The sequence below is a fragment of the Cherax quadricarinatus genome, chromosome 61 (assembly GCF_038502225.1).
Source record: "Cherax quadricarinatus isolate ZL_2023a chromosome 61, ASM3850222v1, whole genome shotgun sequence".
NCBI lineage: Eukaryota > Metazoa > Arthropoda > Malacostraca > Decapoda > Parastacidae > Cherax > Cherax quadricarinatus.
The window spans coordinates 18,602,250-18,622,347 of record NC_091352.1 but is presented as its reverse complement, the minus strand read 5'-3'; the positions used below and the strand labels follow the sequence as shown (position 1 = coordinate 18,622,347).

The 20,098-nt window shown below is 43.4% G+C and overlaps 1 protein-coding gene across 1 annotated transcript in view; it reads left to right on the top strand.

Moving 5' to 3' along the window:
- Positions 1 to 20,098, top strand: part of Delta (neurogenic locus protein delta) — a gene marked incomplete at its 3' end in the record, with an annotated part of 1,152,245 nt that extends 1,132,147 nt beyond the window's left edge. Inside the window, 5 exon segments of the mRNA XM_070098268.1 lie at positions 10,134 to 10,379; positions 10,546 to 10,842; positions 12,018 to 12,081; positions 18,181 to 18,438; positions 20,087 to 20,098. Coding sequence (XP_069954369.1) covers positions 10,311 to 10,379; positions 10,546 to 10,842; positions 12,018 to 12,081; positions 18,181 to 18,438; positions 20,087 to 20,098 — 700 coding nt within the window.

Below are 20,098 nucleotides of genomic sequence, written 5' to 3'. Positions count from 1 at the left end.
GGTGTGAAGCATGGGTGATGAATGTTGCAGCGAGGAGAAGGCTGGAGGCAGTGGAGATGTCATGTCTGAGGGCAATGTGTGGTGTGAATATAATGCAGAGAATTCGTAGTTTGGAAGTTAGGTGTGGGATTACCAAAACTGTTGTCCAGAGGGCCGAGGAAGGGTTGTTGAGGTGGTTTGGACATGTAGAGAGAATGGAGCGAAACAGAGTGACTTCAAGAGTGTCTCAGTCTGTAGTGGAAGGAAGGCGGGGTAGGGGTCGGCCCAGGAAAAGTTGGAGGGAGGGGGTAAAAGAGGTTTTGTGTGCGAGGGGCTTGGACTTCCAGCAGGCATGCGTGAGCTTGTTTGATAGGAGTGATTGGAGACAAATGGTTTTTAATACTTGACGTGCTGTTGGAGTGTGAGCAAAGTAACATTTATGAAGGGGTTCAGGGAAACCGGCAGGCCGGACTTGAGCCCTGGAGATGGGAAGTACAGTGCCTGCACTCTGAAGGAGGGGTGTTAATGTTGCAGTTTAAAAACTGTAGTGTAAAGCACCCTTCTGGCAAGACAGTGATGGAGTGAATGATGGTGAAAGTTTTTCTTTTTCGGGCCACCCTGCTTTGGTGGGAATCGGCCAGTGTGATAAAAAAATAATAAATAAATATATATATATATATATATATATATATATATATATATATATATATATATATATATATATATATATATATATATATATATATAAGCTTTACATATTGAGAAGATCAGTTTTTCTTGATTTTTGTGTAGAGGGTTTATCCAAAACTAGGGACAGGTTGTCAAGGGTTAGAGGCGCGCCCCACCCCCACGCAATACCCCCCGCAGCACACACCTTACCCCCCGAAGAGGCGGGGCCAGGAGCTATGAATCTACCCCTGCAGTCACAAATAGGTGAGTACTCTGAAAAGTGCAAATGTTCACAACGAAACTAGTCCCAGAGCTGAGGAATATAACGGGAGGCTAGAGGATCTAAACCTGACGATACGAGAGGACAGAATGACCGGAGATGACATGGTTACGATGTACAAAATACTCAGAAAAATTGACAAGGTGGACTGAACGTTCGGGAGTCGAATACAGGTACGTGTCACAGCTGGAAGGTAAAAGCTCAAATGTCACAAGGATGTTGGGAAATAATTCTTTAGCACAGTTGGTCAGGAAATGTAACGACCTAAACAGTGGTAGAGGCAAAATCCATACATAGTCTACCTGGAGGTCGTTCAGAGCGCCAATACCCCCTCTGCCCAGTCCTCGACCAGATCTTCTTGTCGATCAAGGGGTATATTGCGCCGTCTGCCTAGTCTTTTGATTTAGTAGGAAGTGATTTGATTGTGCAGATTTGGGACTAGTTCCTCTAGGATTTGTGTGTAGATTGTGATGAGTCTTTATCACCTGCATTCCGGGGAGTACAGGTAAAGTCTTTAAACGTTTCAAGCAATTCAAGTGCTTGACTGAACTTGTATGTACAATGAAGGTTCTCTGTACATTTTCTAGATCTGTAATTTCACCTGCCTTGAAAGTGGGGTTGTTAGTGTACAGTAGTGTAGCCTAAAGAGAACAAGTAACTTAATGAGGATCATCATTAGCATGGCATCCCATGTTTTCATAGTTCTGTTACGTTACACACCAGCTCATTTTGAAGCCTTTTTTTTTGTTACAAACAGACCTATCAAACAGAATGAAGTTAGAACCCTCTGTGGGCCAGATTTTATTTCGTCAGCTGACTTATTTCATCGATGTCATTATGTTGTACGAACATATTTGTCTCTCTGGTTGAAAGTTTCTACTCCCGCAGCCGGGTCCTGGGCCAGGTTTATCTAATGCTTGCCTAGTCATCCAGGCTGTTTCTTCTGGCGGTCTGCTGGCTCTCGCATCCACCACACCCTACTTGATCCCTGCCTTGTCACTACTGATAATTTAGCGTATTGGGTTTAAAGACTGTTGACGACACATATGCCAGTAAGGTCCATTCTGGGATCGGGTCGCAGTAGCCGCGAGTCCTCAGGAAGGAATTTTGTAATGGTACCTGCAGTGGCCGTGGTCCTAGACGATGGTTACTGGCACCATTCAGTGGGGTACCAACATTTCCTGTGTCTTTCCCCCTCGCTCAGTACTGCTGGGCACCTGGTGTTTAAGGATGGTGGTCCAATGGAGTGATGCGTACTGGGGTCATTCCACACAGGGCTGGGCATGAGAACGCAGGATAGCCCTGGCCAAGCAACAGTTCTGTTGATGTTATATATATATATATATATATATATATATATATATATATATATATATATATATATATATATATATATATATATATATATATATATATATATATGTATGTAATTAACAACACTGCAACTAACCAAGGATTCGAACCCGTGTTTTTTAGCCCGCCTCAAGGTGAGCAGAAACTCAGCGGGCTAAAACAACAAGGGTTGGAATCCTCGGCTAGTCAGTGTTATAGATTAAATACCACTTCTTCGCTAAAATATGTCTGTCGTGCCGAATAGGTAAAATTTGCTATTTTGGCCCAAATAGAAACGCTATTTGAGCCAAGAATTTCACAAAATTTGCAATAATTTCGAAAAAAATCATTGAGCCTAACGAAGAAAGTGTATTTCATTGTTTATTATTAAATTATTGTAAATTTATCTAAAATATATTTAGTTGGATTAGGCTAAATTAAATTGCGCTTGTTATATTAGTTAAGTAGTTTCTTTTGGTACAAAATTAATTTTTACATGGGAAAAAATGTATCTGTAAACGTATAAGAGAAAATTTTAGAAAGGACTTAATTTTAAGAGTTTTTGCTAATTGACCAGCTTTACCTATTAGGCACGACACACACACACACACACACACACACACACACACACACACACACACACACACACACACACACACACACACACACACACACGGAGAAAGAGAACAGGGGCGGGGGATGAGATTAACCAAATAACAGGAAGTTGTATTCAAAATTAGGTTGGGTTATACAGCAACTAACAAGTATAAAAGCACATGAAACTATACCAGCGGCGTACAGGAACAGCCTGATCGATCTGGCCAGCAACCAGGAGGCCTGGTTTGGGACTGGGCCACTGGGGCGGTGACGTGAACGCAGGTAACCAGCGGAGGAGGGGGGAAGGACTGATTCCCGTGGGTGGAAGCTGTGCTTGGCGTGGGTGGAAGCTGTGCTTAGCGTGAATGGAAAACTGTGCTTGGCGTGGGTGAAAGCTGTTCCTAATAGGGAAAATGCTGAACTGTCAGAAACAAGTCCACTTGTCTTAAACTGTGCCACCAGAAAAAAATCCAACTATAATAGGACTGTGTGTGTGTGTGTGTGTGTGTGTGTGTGTGTGTGTGTGTGTGTGTGTGTGTGTGTGTGTGTGTGTGTGTGCTCACCTAGTTGTACTCACCTAGTTGAGGTTGCAGGGGTCGATTCCAAGCTCCTGGCCCCGCCTCTTCACTGGTCGCTACTAGGTCACTCTTCCTGAACCATGAGCTTTATCGTACCCCTGCTTAAAGCTATGTATGGATCCTGACTCCACTACATCGCTTCCCAAACTATTCCACTTCCTGACTACTCTGTGGCTGAAGAAATACTTCCTAACATCCCTTTGATTCATCTGTGTCTTCAACTTCCAACTGGGTCCCCTTGTTACTGTGTCCAGTCTCTGGAACATCCTGTCTTTTTCCACCTTGTCAATTCCTCTCAGTATTTTGTAAGTCGTTATCATGTCCCCCCTATCTCTCCTGTCCTCCAGTGTCGTCAGGTTGATTTCCCTTAACCTCTCCTCATAGGACATACCTCTTAGCTCTGGGACTAGTCTTGTTGCAAACTTTGCACTTTCTCTAGTTTCTTTACATGCTTGGCTAGGTGTGGGTTCCAAACTGGTGCCGCATACTCCAATATGGGCCTAACGTACACGGTGTACAGGGTCCTGAACGATTCCTTATTAAGATGTCGGAATGCTGTTCTGAGGTTTGCCAGGCGCCCATATGCTGCAGCAGTTATTTGGTTGATGTGCGCTTCAGGAGATGTGCCTGGTATTATACTCACCCCAAGATCTTTTTCCTTGAGTGATGTTTGTAGTCTCTGACCCCCTAGACTGTACTCCATCTGCGATCTTCTTTGCCCTTCCCCAATCCTCATGACTTTGCACTTGGTGGGATTGAACTCCAGGAGCCAGTTGCTGGAACAGGTCTGCAGCCTGTCCAGATCCCTTTGTATTTCTGCCTGGTCTTCGATCGAATGAACTCTTCTCATCAACTTCACGTCATCTGCAAACAGTGACACCTCGGAGTTTATTCCTTCCGTCATGTCGTTCACAAATACCAGAAACAGCACTGGTCCTAGGACTGACCCCTGTGGGACCCCGCTGGTCACAGGTGCCCACTCTGACACCTCTCCTCGTACCATTACTCGCTGCTGTCTTCCTGACAAGTATTCCCTGATCCATTGCAGTGCCTTCCCTGTTATTCCTGCTTGATCCTCCAGTTTTTGCACTAATCTCTTTGTGTGTGTGTCTGTGTGTCTGTGTGTCTGTGTGTGTGTGTCTGTGTGTGTCTGTGTGTGTGTGTCTGTGTGTGTGTGTCTGTGTGTGTGTGTCTGTGTGTGTGTGTCTGTGTGTGTGTGTCTGTGTGTGTGTGTCTGTGTGTGTGTCTGTGTGTGTGTGTCTGTGTGTGTGTGTCTGTGTGTGTGTGTCTGTGTGTGTGTGTGTCTGTGTGTGTGTGTCTGTGTGTGTGTGTGTCTGTGTGTGTGTGTCTGTGTGTGTGTGTCTGTACTCACCTAGTTGAGGTTGCGGGGGTCAAGTCCGAGCTCCTGGCCCCGCCTCTTCACTGATCGCTACTAGGTCACTCTCCCTGAGCCGTGAGCTTTATCGTACCTCTGCTTAAAGCTATGTATGGATCCTGCCTCCACTACATCGCTTCCCAAACTATTCCACTTACTGACTACTCTGTGGCTGTGTGATTCATCTGTGTCTTTAGCTTCCAACTGTGTCCCCTTGTTACTGTGTCCAATCTCTGGAACATCCTGTTTTTGTCCACCTTGTCAATTCCTCTCAGTATTTTGTATGTTTGTGTCCTCCAGTGTCGTCAGGTTGATTTCCCTTAACCTCTCCTCGTAGGACATGCTCTGGGACTGTCTTGTTGCAAACCTTTGCACTTTCTCTAGTTTCTTTACGTCTTGCTAGGTGTGGGTTCCAAACTGGTGCCGCATACTCCAATATGGGCCTAACGTATACGGTGTACAGGGTCCTGAACGATTCCTTATTAAGATGTCGGAATGCTGTTCTGAGGTTTGCTAGGCGCCCATATGCTGCAGCAGTTATTTGGTTGATGTGCGCTTCAGGAGATGTGCCTGGTGTTATACTCACCCCAAGATCTTTTTCCTTGAGTGAGGTTTGTAGTCTCTGACCCCCTAGACTGTACTCCGTCTGCGGCCTTCTTTGCCCTTCCCCAATCTTCATGACTTTGCACTTGGTGTGTGTGTGTGTGTGTGTGTGTGTGTGTGTGTGTGTGTGTGTGTGTGTGTGTGTGTGTCTGTGTCTGTGTCTTGAAGGGTGGTGGGGCACGCGTCGCGTATCTGAGGACCATAAGGGCATATCCACCATCGCTCCAGGTCAACGCTACTTTGGCACCTTCCTCCCCCCCCCCTTCCATCGTCTTCCCCATCAACCACAATCCTCCCCCCCCCTTCCATCGTCTTCCCCATCAACCACAATCCTCTCCCTCCCCCATCCAAGTTTCTCAATCTCCATCCCTTCCCGCCCGTGGAAGGTCGTACCCTCTTGAGGTTTCATAGCTTCGTAGAGTCCTGTCAGTGTTTTTACGCAATATACTCTCCAGTAAGCACACGTGTGTGTGTGTGTGTGTGTGTGTGTGTGTGTGTGTGTGTGTGTGTGGAAGGGGGGGTTTTTGGGAGTCTGCAGCTTCTGGCTCGGCCTTTTCTTGGGTATCGACAGATTTTTGTAAGGAACAACCAAGACTCTTGGGCCCTGTGGTTCCTGACTAATGGAAGCGCTTACCGGGACCGCCTCTTGTGCTTTCCTCAAGCACCTCACTCCGCTTCCACACAACACTGCAGCCCAAGACTAATTTGTTAATCTCCAGAATGTCTCTGTCTGTCTGTCTGTCTGTCTGTCTGTCTCTCTCTCTCTCTCTCTCTCTCTCTCTCTCTCTCTCTCTCGCTTCCATGTCGACCCATGATACCCTCGTCGTGATCGTGTCGCCTCTGGCGCTACGGTCTTCCAAGGTAGTCAGCATATGTCCCTTACAGTATGTGCAGGTTAGTCCTGCTGTGCACTAATAGTTAAAATTTCGCCCGTTTGCGAATTGTTCAGCATGCCCCTTAGTACACCCTCCTATTTATGCTTGCAGGGGTCGAGCCTCTGCGCCTGGCCTCGCCTCTCCGCTAGCCGCTGTTGTGTCCTATGGTCGGAACATTTCTCACTTTTTTTTTTCTTCCAGAATTTTTAGTCCTTTCAGCTTTTGTGTTCTTGCCACAAACCTATAAACTTTTTCGAGATTTTAAATGCGACTAATCGGATATGAGCTACACACAGGTGCTGCATACTTCAAGAGAGAGCTGGACAGATACCTAAAGTCAGTGCCGGATCAGCCGGGCTGTGGCTCGTACGTTGGACTGCGTGCGGCCAGCAGTAACAGCCTAGTTGATCAGGCCCTGATCCATCGGGAGGCCTGGTCATGGACCGGGCCGCGGGGGCGTTGATCCCCGGAATAACCTCCAGGTAACCTCCAGGTACTCAACAATGGGTCTAACGTACGATGCGTTTGGTACTTTTTCTACAAGTACATGTACAATGTATACAGGCCTGACTGACAGTGAGATACTACCATATAGAAACCCCTTTGTTTTGGGCAAATTAGGTCAATTTTTGTCCTCCGGAATGCTTTCAATGACTGTTGGGACTATCTAACGGCACTTGGAAGTATCATTGTCTTACATGCCCGAAAAGTTACTCGGTCGATGTGCTTCTCTGGGTATGTTCTTAAATCTTTAAAGCCTTCCATGAACAGTGGAACTATTTCAGTGCCAACAAAGGGCTTGTGATTCCTACGATCGCTATTTTACATTGACAAGAAAAGGATCTTTAATTTGACCTAGTGAGGAGCGGGGTCCCTTGTGGCTTATATAAAGGCCGGGACTTATCCTAGCAGCTGGTTCCTGACTACCATCCTAGCAGCTGGTTCCTGACTACCATCCTAGCGACTGGTTCCTGACTACCATCCTAGCAGCTGGTTCCTGACTACCATCCTAGCAGCTGGTTCCTGACTACCATCCTAGCAGCTGGTTCCTGACTACCATCCTAGCGACTGGTTCCTGACTACCATCCTAGCAGCTGGTTCCTGACTACCATCCTAGCAGCTGGTTCCTGACTACCATCCTAGCGACTGGTTCCTGACTACCATCCTAGCAGCTGGTTCCTGACTACCATCCTAGCAGCTGGTTCAAGACATTGGTACAACTTATCAAAGTTGACTGACTAATCTTTTAGTGTCACTTGTCAACTTGCTAAGCGTTATTGTTTAAGATTATAATTAATCTTATAAATTATTATTAACCCGGAGAGTTAGTAACCCAGGATAACCCAAGGAAACTAAACTGTGTGGCTTTGCTTTCCACTGGTCCTCTTCCCCAGGATGAGACCTACGACAGGTACCCACTTATTGCTAGGTGAACATGGGGCGACTTGTGCAGGGAAATGTGCCCGTGAACGATCCCGGGTCCTTCGGTTGTGAGCCACAGGTGCTACCACTAGGTCACGAGCATCTGGTGAAAATTTGGCTTTAATATAAAATTTAAGAGGTAGAGTGTCGTCTTATACTTATAAATAATTTGGTTCAAGTCTAAACTTTATTGCTTAATTCCAGAGCAAAAAGAATCTCTTAGAATTCTTAGGAATCCTGCGAATATTCATATTCTTTGATTCTTGTAATAGAATTTTTTAATCTTCAAGGAAAAATCCTTATGTGAGTATCTCTAGAGAACATGTCATGTAAATCCCGTTGGGAAAATTTGGGAAAATCCTCTCCGGGTGAGAATCTTTTGACAGGACCACATAGACGCCTTGGAGAATCTCTTGGGGGGTGGGAAAAACTATTGATTATTCAGTCTCGACTATTCCTTGATTATTCAATCTTTCCTAAACCAAGGCTTCACGGGAGTCTCTCCTGGCATCTATTAAATGGTATCTTCTTGGAAGTTTTCGGAGGGAAAATATCTCTAGGAGAATCCTCAGGTTGCGGGATACGCCTGTACTGCGAGGGCGCCTCACGCGCGCGGGAGGTTTGTGGGGAGCGCAGGTGGCCGCTCGCAGCTGTTCATCCCCCCCCCTATCCCCATACCCTCCCCCCTCCATCCCTCCCTCGTCCATCTCCCCCGTATCCCTCCCTCCCCTTCCTCTCCCCCTCCCCTTCATTCCTGCCCTTCCCTTCATTCCTCCCCTTCCTCTACTCCCCTTCATTCCTCTCCCTTCCTCTCCTCCCCCCTTCATTCCTCTCCCTTCCTCTCCTCCTCCCCCCTTCATTCCTCTCCCCCTCCCCTTCATTCCTCCCTCCCCCTCCCCTTCATTCCTCCCTCCCCCTCCCCTTCATCTCTATCGACTACCACATGCCACCAATAGATAAATTTTCTGATGTTAATTATTCCTTCAGTATTAATTAAATATACATTTTAAGGCATCTGGGTGAATCTAGCACATAAACGCATCTAATATATTGACAGGTTAGATGGCAGTAGGATAAGCTTTTTTCCCCATTAACTAGTCATATGAGCTTAAGTAAATAGGTACAAAATGCATTCAGATGAAGATCTATATGCTGGTGATGCGCTAAAGTTGGCACATGCGCCCTGGGGGTGTGGGGAGAATTATGTTTGTTCTTCGTAATTTGTTTAGAATTTAGATGTGGTTAGGTAAGATTAGTCAAGAAACAGGACAGTTGTTTCCTGACGCGGGTCTGCTATGCGAATGACCTGCCACTAGATCTTGTCACGAGCGATGCTTACCTGTCCACCACTCCTTAAAAATTAAGGTTGTGTGTGGTGGCAAGCGTTAAGGAACTACAGTACTATCCTGCTGATGGAATCGTAATAACACGATTACAAACCACGGAAATGGGGTTTGAACCCATGATTAGGTCCTAAAACTCCAGGCCAATGCGTAAGCCACTGGTCCAGCCGACTATAAGATTCATCCAACTAGGTATATTTCTATACACCATAGGAAGGTTAGCACGGACTCACTCGCCATGGGTTCAACCCTACCCATTCCATGGTTTGTTTACTATCCGGCCACTGTCTTCACCAGTGGTGTAGTGTTTGTCACTGGTATGCAAGAACTCTTCTTGTGTACTTCAAAATGAGACATGTATTGTCTTTTTGCATCTGTTCGTGGTAAGATTAAAAGTAAGAGAGATTCACTAATATATATTGGCTCATGGGTCCCACATTTACTCTTATAATTATCATTTTCATGCCTATGAACTTTCATGAGTTACTATCATTTGTGTAGTATAGTAGTATTTAATTTTATAAATTGTTACTCTAATGTTATATGTGCGGCTATCATTATATATATATATATATATATATATATATATATATATATATATATATATATATATATATATATATATATATATATAAACACGTACGTAGCTAATATTTGTGTATATAAATTACCTTTCTGTAAGCCTCTGCAGTACTTTTTTTCTAATCCTGCTAGTTATTTCAAAACACACTGCATTGAAAATTTATTTTTGAAACTATGTAATTTTTTTGTGGCACAAAAAGTACGAATTCTAATGTAATGTTATTCAATTAACTTTCCTATGTGATATTATGTTGTATACTGTGTGTTGCTGCCATCTAGTGGCGGGTTGGCTTACTAACAGTCCGAGACGCTTATCGTCTCCCTACTGTTTGAAGCTCCCGGCCCAGAGTAAACAAACCTTCCACGTGTCTAGCAAGGAGTGAAATACACCTGGTGAATATGTACAATTGTGTAGAAGTAGTGTAGAATCTTGTATGAGTTGGAAACGTAGAGGTAGATAAGAGGAAGAAGTAATAAAAGTGTATTGTGTGTGTGCAGGTCTGAGTGGAGGGTGGTGGTGGTGGTGGGCGGAGCGTAGGTTGAGGCCGGCGGGCGCTGGGGCTGAACGTTTGCCTGCCTCGTCAGTCTGTCACGATCTATAGCACGGAGAGGGTGTGCTGTGCGCCATCCTCCGCACCATTAACACGCTCCACGCCACACACTTAACGCACAGCCATGCGGTGGCTAACACAACCCGTGGTCATCGCATTGGCCATGATCATCATCTTCACTTGTTTATCAGAGGTAAGTTCATCATTGTTTGTTTTAAGGAAACTTAATTTTCTTTTGGGGGACTTGTTTTAATATATCTGCCTCCTCATATCTGAATGTGAATTTCAAAATTTGCTGTTAAATATATGCAATTATGTGTGTTGCAGCTTCTTTTAATTTTCATTTATTTCTTTCTCAGACCTCTGCCAACGCTGTGTTTGAGTTAAAACTGAAAAAGTTTGTGAACAAGTATGGTCGGGATACTGAGGGCCACTGTTGTAGTGGTTTCAAAGATGCACAGGGCAAGTGTAGTGATACCTGCAGAACCAAGTTCAGGGTGTGTCTTAAAGTGTACCAGGAGGTGATCGACCCGAAATCCCCATGCACTTTTGGGGAGGCAGTGACGCCTATCTTGGGCAAAAACGAAGTGGATTTCTCGAAAGCGGATTTGGATGGATTTGTGAATCCAGTGCGATTTCAGTTGGCTTCGTGGCAGGTAAGAAACGCGTGTGGTGTGTTGAATACATGCAATCGAATAAAGTGAAATGTGAAATCACAGATCCCAAAGTGCTGAGATGGGTGGAAATGTTAAAAATTGCTAAGCTACATGAAAATGCTGTCCAGATGTAATCTTGTCTTGAAAAAGTTATGCATAGAAAAAAAAGTTAAAATATCAATGTGAGAAAATAGTGATAAGTGTGTGTATTGGTTGATGGCCGAGAATTTCGGCCCCCACAAGTAAGATCAAATTCGCCTTGAAAGTGTGTATATTTAGTGACGAAGGATTAACTAGAGTTTTTGTGAGACCAACGCAAAGAAGATACGAGTCGACCAACCATGTGTGTGAGGAAAGGGGGGGGGGGTAGGAGAATGAGGCAGAAAGCTCGCTCCAGCCTCACAGTGGACGAACAAGTTTTTACTCAGTGCCTGAGCAAGAATCCTTTTAATCGTAACGTGTGTGCGCTGCAAAGTTAACCTGCAGCCTCAGTTCCCACGCTCTGCAGTCTGATGCTGCAGTATTTTATTGAGTGGATCTTGTACGACTTCTTTCAATAATGTTTTAAAGTGTTTTCCTGCTGCTGCTTAAACGTGTGATCATATGATATTGTGAGTGAAATCTATGAAAAATTGTTAAGTGTATAAATTTCCATAAAGTCCATATATAACAAGTGTTTCAAAAAGTGCTCATATTGTAAGTGGCTTTCTTGGAATAAATTATATACGAAGGTGTTAGATTAACAAATGAGTGGTGATAATCCCCATATGGCAGTGATGCAGTGGCTATGGTGATCCGAGAAAGGAAATTATAATGTGTTTATGGCATGTGTGGTTTGCCCTTCTAGGCTGGTGCCGAGTATTGCTTGGTGGTTGTAAAACCCTAAACAACAGGATTTTGGAGTTTACCAGTGGTACGTTGTGTTAGTGATGGCTATGAGCCTCTATTCGGATGGCAGATTGGAAAATGTAGCTCTTAATTTGAAATTTGAAAAAAAAAAAAGTATTTCCACATTTCTAAATCGAAGCGCTTTGGGATTCGTGGTGAAATGCATTCGCAAAACGAAATAAAAGAAAAGGTCACTGATACATATAATCCATATGATGTGAAATTCTGTTTAGTAAAACAAGTGGTGGTAAAGGAAAGCTAAAAGTGGATTTTTTCTTCTTCAACAGGGGACCTTTTCTCTCATCATTGAAGCTTGGCACGAAGAACCCAACGGCACAGCCTCATATGTCGGTAAGTTGAACATAGTATTTATCTGCATTCCCAGCTGTTTTGCTGTGCTCTGAATTCTGCTCTCGATTCTTTTTCTACCTCTACAGCTACCCAAATTCGTAGATATCGATGCAACGTGCATTTCTACTTATAATTGGGAACTTTGATAAATCGTAGTATAATATATAACCCCTTACCCAGTTAAGTGTCGCAGCAACAGCACTAATATTTTACTAATCTTTATATTTGTTAACATTTCGCGTAGGCCATTGAGACTGCATATCGCATGCACCTGAATGATAAATAAAAAGTCCATCCCTCCATGTACATCAATCGAGAAACTTTTATCCCTTTTGTCCAACCATAAGTATTAAAACGGTGTATTAACAGATACACACCATGGCGTACATGCCATAGTTTCATTACCATCTAATTTATAGACATACTGGTTGCTAAGTTTAGTAATTAAACAAGCTTGGTAATATAACATTAGCGTAGGAGTGCCAGGTACTTAAATATATTTTAAAAGGTGTTTTCATGAGCATCTGATCAGCTTGATATTTTGGTGTAATAAGTTCTCGTTAGTGCGTTATATTAAAAGCTGTCTTCTACAATTTACTTGAACACTAACATAAAGATTACTAAAATACTATAATAGGGAGTAAAGTGTGTGTATGTACATGCAGTATACATGGATTATACATAATATATACATACGTGCATTATTTATATATATATATATATATATATATTATATATTGCAATAAGATCACAGTAAACAGGTGATTTCAGAATATGCAAAACAACCACTGTGAAAGAATAGAGAAATTCCAAGCGATTTCGTGACTACTCACATTATCAAGGAATATATATATATTATATATATATATAATATATATATATATATATATTATATTTATTTATATTTTCTGTATACTGTATAATGCACGTATGTTTGTGTGTGTGTAAACCTGCACATAAATATTGAGAAACTACTCTTGTTACCCTATAGATCGTAGTTGGTACCAGGTGGTTGGTGAATTTACTCGTTGAAGGTTTGCTCGTTCTCAAGTTAAATATGTATAGTTTATAAATATTAAAATCGTAAAAATGTGTAATCTTTGTAAATTCATCTGTTGGCAAAGTTCTCTGACCGTGTATTTCTGAACCTATTATATTGAGCTGTTGCCTAGGCTGTTGATTAGGCTGTTGATGTGTGTGACACGCATACAAAATTATGGGAAAAATCGTGTCATGGAAAAAAATAGAATTTATAAGATAACCCATGTACGTTAAAAACTAATAGGGGAGAGTTTCCGTGAGCACAGGAAACTATGAAATTGTATGTACTTTTCATATATCGATGTATCTATGGTCTTTGCTTTTTATATAATAAATTTCGTCCAGTAGACATCTGGAAAAAGTTTAATTTCTCAAGTTCAGTGCAGCTATGTATTAAATTTTGCTTCAAGCTTGTTTAAGAGTAAGTTGTTCAGCTAGATAATCTCTAATTTGCTATCCTCATTATGGCTGATTTGTCAGAATACAGACACGAAACAGATGTGACCATAACAATGGGCAATAAAAATACGAAACAGATGGAGTGAAGAGGGAGGGAAGAAACGAATGAGAGGAAGGAAGGGAGGGAGGGGTGACGCAAGGGAGGAACACAATATCCGGTTCCTTTTGACTCGTAGATGTTTCAGAATTCACTCTTATATGCTGCAGTGTTTTTCTTCTGCACAAGTAAATATTAGTAAACTCTCGTGCGAGAATGCAGCTCGGTTCGTTTGTTATACTAGGCCCATACAGTATCCTTAGTGAACCTGATGTGAGAAGAGAGGCTGGCTGGAGAGTTGTCAGTTTTGTGTGTAGCTTGAAGTGCGTGCGTAGGGTCAACAAAGCTAAACAAGCTTGCCTGCCTGCAGTATTCTTGTCACGATTATGAATGCTACCTCTAGAAACACACACACACACACACACACACACACACACACACACACACACACACACACACACACTCACTCACTCCACACACACACACTCCACACACACACACACACACACTCCACACACACTCCACACACTCCACACACTCCACACACTCCACACACTCCACACACACACACACACACACACACACACACACACACACACACACACTCTCCACACACACACTCCACACACACACACACTCCACACACACACACTCCACACACACACACACTCCACACACACACACACACTCCACACACACACACACTCCACACACACACACACTCCACACACACACTCCACACACACACTCCACACACACTCCACAGGAGCTCGGACTCGACCCCTGCTACCTCAACTAGGTGAGTACACACTCCACACTACACACACACACACACACACACACACACACTACACACACACACACACACTACACACACACACACACTACACACACACACACACACTACACACACACTACACACACACACACTACACACACACACACTACACACACACACACACTACACACACACACTACACACACACACACACTACACACACACATACACACACACACACTACACACACACACACACACACACACACACACACATACTACACACACACACACTACACACACACACACACACACACACACACACACACACACACACACACACACACACTACACACACTACACACACACTACACACACACTACACACACACTACACACACACTACACACACACACTACACACACACACACACACTACACACACTACACACACACACTACACACACATACACGCACACACAAACACATACACTACACACACACACACTACACACACACATACACTACACACACACATACACTACACACACACATACACTACACACACACATACACTACACACACACATACACTACACACACTACACACACACACACACGCACCACACACTAGACACACACACCACACACTAAACACACACTACACACACACTACACACACACACACACACACACTACACACACACACACCACACCACACACACACACACACCAACCACACACACACACACCACACACCACACACACACACCACACACACACCCCACACCACACACACACACCCCACACCACACACACACTACACACCTACACACACACTACACACCTACACGCACACTACACACACACACACTACACACACTCCACACACTCCACACAGACACTCCACACACACACTACACACACACACACACACGAGCCGAGTCTCGACCCCTTCAGCCACAATTAGGTGAGTACACATACACCATACACGACAGTAATAGAGATCCGATTTGAGAATTAGTCGATACTTCACAGATCCGATTTGAAAATGTCAATACTTCATAGATCATTGTTATTTTAATACATTGCTTGAGTTGTAAATATGATCTAATAGGCTCTCAGCGAGAGGGACTTTTTTAAGTATCAAGAAAGGCTTACTAAGAGCTATTAGCCGGGTGGGGACTGGCAGGATATTAGCGGTCGCCCTGGGCTACACGGGACGCGCTAAGGCCCCAGGCGCTCTAGGATACCCGCCCAAAGGAACACCATCAGTTGCCATACTCCGCCATCTACCTCAATCATACAGAAATTATCATCTTTCCCTTACTGGTAAACTTGAAAGAATTTGTGGTTTATAGATATAGGGAGTGTATAAAAGATGTAATTAAGTTTCGAAAGATGTATGCGAGGACGCAGACTTAACTGAGCAGCCGTTCTTAATTATGATGGTGGACAGAGGTAAGGGTGGTCAATAGGAGCATATGGACAGCCGAGAACATTTAGGGAAACGGAGGAAGCGTGGCTCCAGTAGTGAGCCGTGGCAGGAACTGGAGACAGCCGTACTTCATTAAGGGGGCTCGCCACCACACGCACACATCTCTTCTCATATGAGCTGTACCTCTCTGGCGCTCTGATTCACTTCACTGCACCGTTGAGCCATAATTTCTCCCTGTTGCACCTGGGGTGTAGCATACTATACTAGTTACAGTTCGTTGTACAACAGAGGATGTTGGTCACAGTGAAATCTTAAGCTTTATGTTGCTTGATAAATAACATTGTCCTTCACCTTCGATGAAAAAAAAACAAAAACGTTAATTTCGGCTTGGTAGCTCGGTTCATTCGCCCGGACGCTCTGTTCGCAAAGTTTCCCATGGTAGGAGAGCTGTAACCCTCACTACGCTTACACTCGCCCCTCTCACCTCCTCCACTAGATCCTACCTCCTTGCCGCCTCGCTTCTGTGCCCCATTCCCTTCCCTTCTTTGGTATCCCTGAAACCTTTTAGTATGTCCTGAAAGAGGACAGGGGAGATTACTAGGCGTGTTAGTGTCGTTCTTTGCGGTACCCCTCAGTTGAAGCGTGCAACGCGAAGATTATTTAATATCGGGTTTGAGGAGGTAGGCATTTTGTAGTTTTGGCGACAGTTCGAGGAAGGTTGCTGAAGTTTTTGTTCTTACTACTTCCTTTTTGTTTGTAATTTCTGTAGTTTAATTTTGATCATATTCACAGGGGGTAAACAGTGATGTGTACTTGGCATTATCATCTCTACAACGCTCGCAAATTGTAGCAGAGATGGCGAGTACTGCGTTCAAGTGCTCTTAACAGACGTTCGGATTTCCCATCTTTAGTTAACCCACCTTCCTACAACTAACTTTATTTGCGTTTTTTCCGCTCTTTCCCTTAAACCTTATCCATTTAAAATTCTATTGAATGACTTGACCCCGTTGACCCTTTCACGTCTTCTTTACCTTTTCTAGTTTTCATTCCCCTTTCTGGCAATCTTGAGTAACAAATTCATTGTTAGAAAAGCGAATAAACTAACCATTTTTTTAACGTGAAAGAATTAGTGTGTCGCACTGAGTCTGTTACTTTAGGAAAAAAAAAGTTACCACTCTACTGCAAAATTCCCCCCCAAAAAAATTCGTTGCCTAATGAAGTTTATGCATGTATGTATATAAATACTGAGTTTGCTAGTTCTCATGTGTGGTGGGTAGATGACGATGAGTAACAGCCTGAACGTGGCAATTGCATGCGTGCTCGGGGCATTGGGGAGGTGGGGAAGGCAGCCAGCTGGTTACTCCCCCTCCTCAGTTTCTGTTGCCACTCTACAAGGTTTCTCAAGTTTTAATAAATGGAATTTTTGACGTTAATCTTCGTAACCAAATTTTATATTGTTCCCAGCGGCGTGTTGGGGGTTAGTGGAGGAGTCGGTAGCCAAGATTGATGTTAGGAAACAAGGTAACGGGTTTAATTTTACCTGAGGTAGGCAGCAGTGGTGGCATTGTGTATGCAGGGCATCACTCTAGCCCCGCCCGGAGACCCTGCCAGACACTTTCCCACGCTCCCATGCACTCCCAGTCATGCGGGCAGCGCCATGCACACCTCTCTCCTGCCTCACTCCCATCACACCTTTCATCCTTTTCTTTCTTTTCCTCATTAACTTTCCTTCAATGGAGAAAATTATTAAAAAAAAACTTAGGCATTTTATTGGCTGCGTTGTGTATTCTTAGAATAGTATCTTTTGCAATAGTTTTAGCAAACTTTTCTAAGCGCGTGTAATTTCTCGCATAGATACTGGAGATCGGGAGTAAAACGCTTTTGTCTAAAACATTTTAGTTCCTTAGTTCGTGTTCCTGAAATACTTATCAGTTTGATAAATTAATTAGTGGCTGATTTAAAGGATTAGTGACAGCTATTAGGATTATATTTTAGGGCTTTTCTGTCATTTCACTAAACTGAGGTTTCAGACAAAAATAATTGCCCTGTCTTGCGTGTAGGTTACCGACAATAAAGGTAGGTTGGATGTATTTATATGTACACAGATTGAATGTAATTGTAGTCCTGGGGAAACGTTAAGCACATAAGGTTCATACAACTCCTGGGGATTGAGAGGATAAGTCCAGTTCCATGGATCACGAGCTCCTTACCGACTTCAGGTACCTCTCGAGGAGAGTATACACATTGTGCTAGCTTATATCTTGATTTTCCTTACGTAGTTTTACATGCTGAATGTTGTGGAACATATAGTAACCTCTAGTAATGAGGGCTTTTTCTTGTTTTGGTTCAGGACCCGCGCTCATCACCCGGTTAATGACTCAGCGGTGGCTGGAGCTGGGTGAGGACTGGACCGGAGATGACCATCACACAGCTCACGCCTCCCTAAGCTACGAGTACCGCGTCATCTGTCAGGAGCACTACTATGGCGAGGGCTGTCGCAAGTGGTGCAAGCCTCGCAATGATACCTTCGGCCACTATGTGTGTAACTCCACCGGTTACCTGGTGTGTCTGGAGGGATGGCAGGGCACCAACGACTACTGCATCACCCGTAAGTATTATCTGGAAATCGGATATATTTGGAAGTTTGCATGTCAGAATGTGTGTGAAAGTTTGCTTGTCAAAATTCAAAATGTATATGGAAGTTTGCTTTTTATGAATAGAAGAGAAAAGACCAGAGAGTCCTGCCAGTGTGCAAAATATTCAAATTAATGACTACACCAGTACAGTTAGGTAGCGTTTCTTATGAGAAGCAAGCGGCTAATAGCCTCTCCACCTTTCCATATTCAGAATGACCCACACTGGTTTAGTGTTTTACATAAAAGTTTCAGTGGAGATTTTTATGCCATGTTAGGTAAGTAGCCGTGAGGGATGAGTTATGTGTAAAGTTTTCCTTGGTTAGAGAGGCAGTGTTTGTAGACCACGTGCAGGAGGGAGGGTGTTACTGCTTAGTTCCTAGGTAAGCCACCAGATGTCCTGGGGCATCGTGACGTCACGGGTAGCAGCTGTTGCTGCTGCCGACGCCATTTTCACTTCCCTCCTCTTCATTCATTTTTCGGCCCCATTCTGATAGTACTCAAAAGGTTGTGAGAATAACTCAGAATATTAATATTTTAATTCGGAGGAAGCGCTAAATCCGTACGGATCATGCATGGGGAATGGGAGACATACTTGATCCAAGGAATGATCTATCCTCCCCTTCCTTGGATCAAGTGTGCCTCCCATTCCCCATGTGTTATGATCCGTATGGGTTTAGCGCTTCCTCTTAATTAAATTATTAATTATATATATATATATATATATATATATATATATATATATATATATATATATATATATATATATATATATATATATATATATATATATATATATATATATATATATATATATCTACGTATCAAGAGAACACACAAAACTCGAATAGGTAACTGCTCACACCTTTGGAACCCCAACTTCCTTTCTCACTTCCCCTGCATAAACATACACTAACTTACTTTCTCTTCACCCTTTAAGGGGGGGGGGGTTCCCTGATAACGGGGAGGAGCTCCTGATCCAAGGAAGGACTTATTCTCCCCTTTCTTGGATCGAGAGCTCCTCCCTGTTATCAGGGAACCTCCCTAAAAGGGCGAAGAGAGAATAAGATAAGTTAGTGTATGTTTATGCAGGAGGGAACTGAGAAAGGAAGTTGGGGTTCCAAAGGTGTGAGCAGTTACCTATTTGAGTTTTGTGTGTTCGGGGGTAGGATGTTCTCTTGATACGTAGATATTGAGATTATATATTTGTAGTTACTGGAAGCGTTATATACTTGTAGTTACAGGAAGAGAGTAATGATGCTCGGGGTGTCTCGCTTTCATTATGTTTAACGTAATTCGCAGGATGCAACCCACAGGCGAAGTGATGTTTGACAAGAATTTACTGTCCCGCTAAATAACTTTCGTTCAAGTGACGTAAAATGGCTGTCATATTGTAGTTTTGGATCCTTCAATGAAGCTAGCATGTGCACACGCGCACAGTATTGGCAGATGTCGCCTCCTGATGCCATTATAGATAAGGTTCTTGTCTAGTTAGCCAGCTGTTTAGATAACTCAGAGTCCCCATAAATTTATTACAGCCTTGGGGATTGATGCAGCGATCTTTTGTTTTTATTTAGCCATGCAGTAGTTTTTCTTTCGTTAATTGTTGTTTTTATTTTACAGCTATCTGCAGAG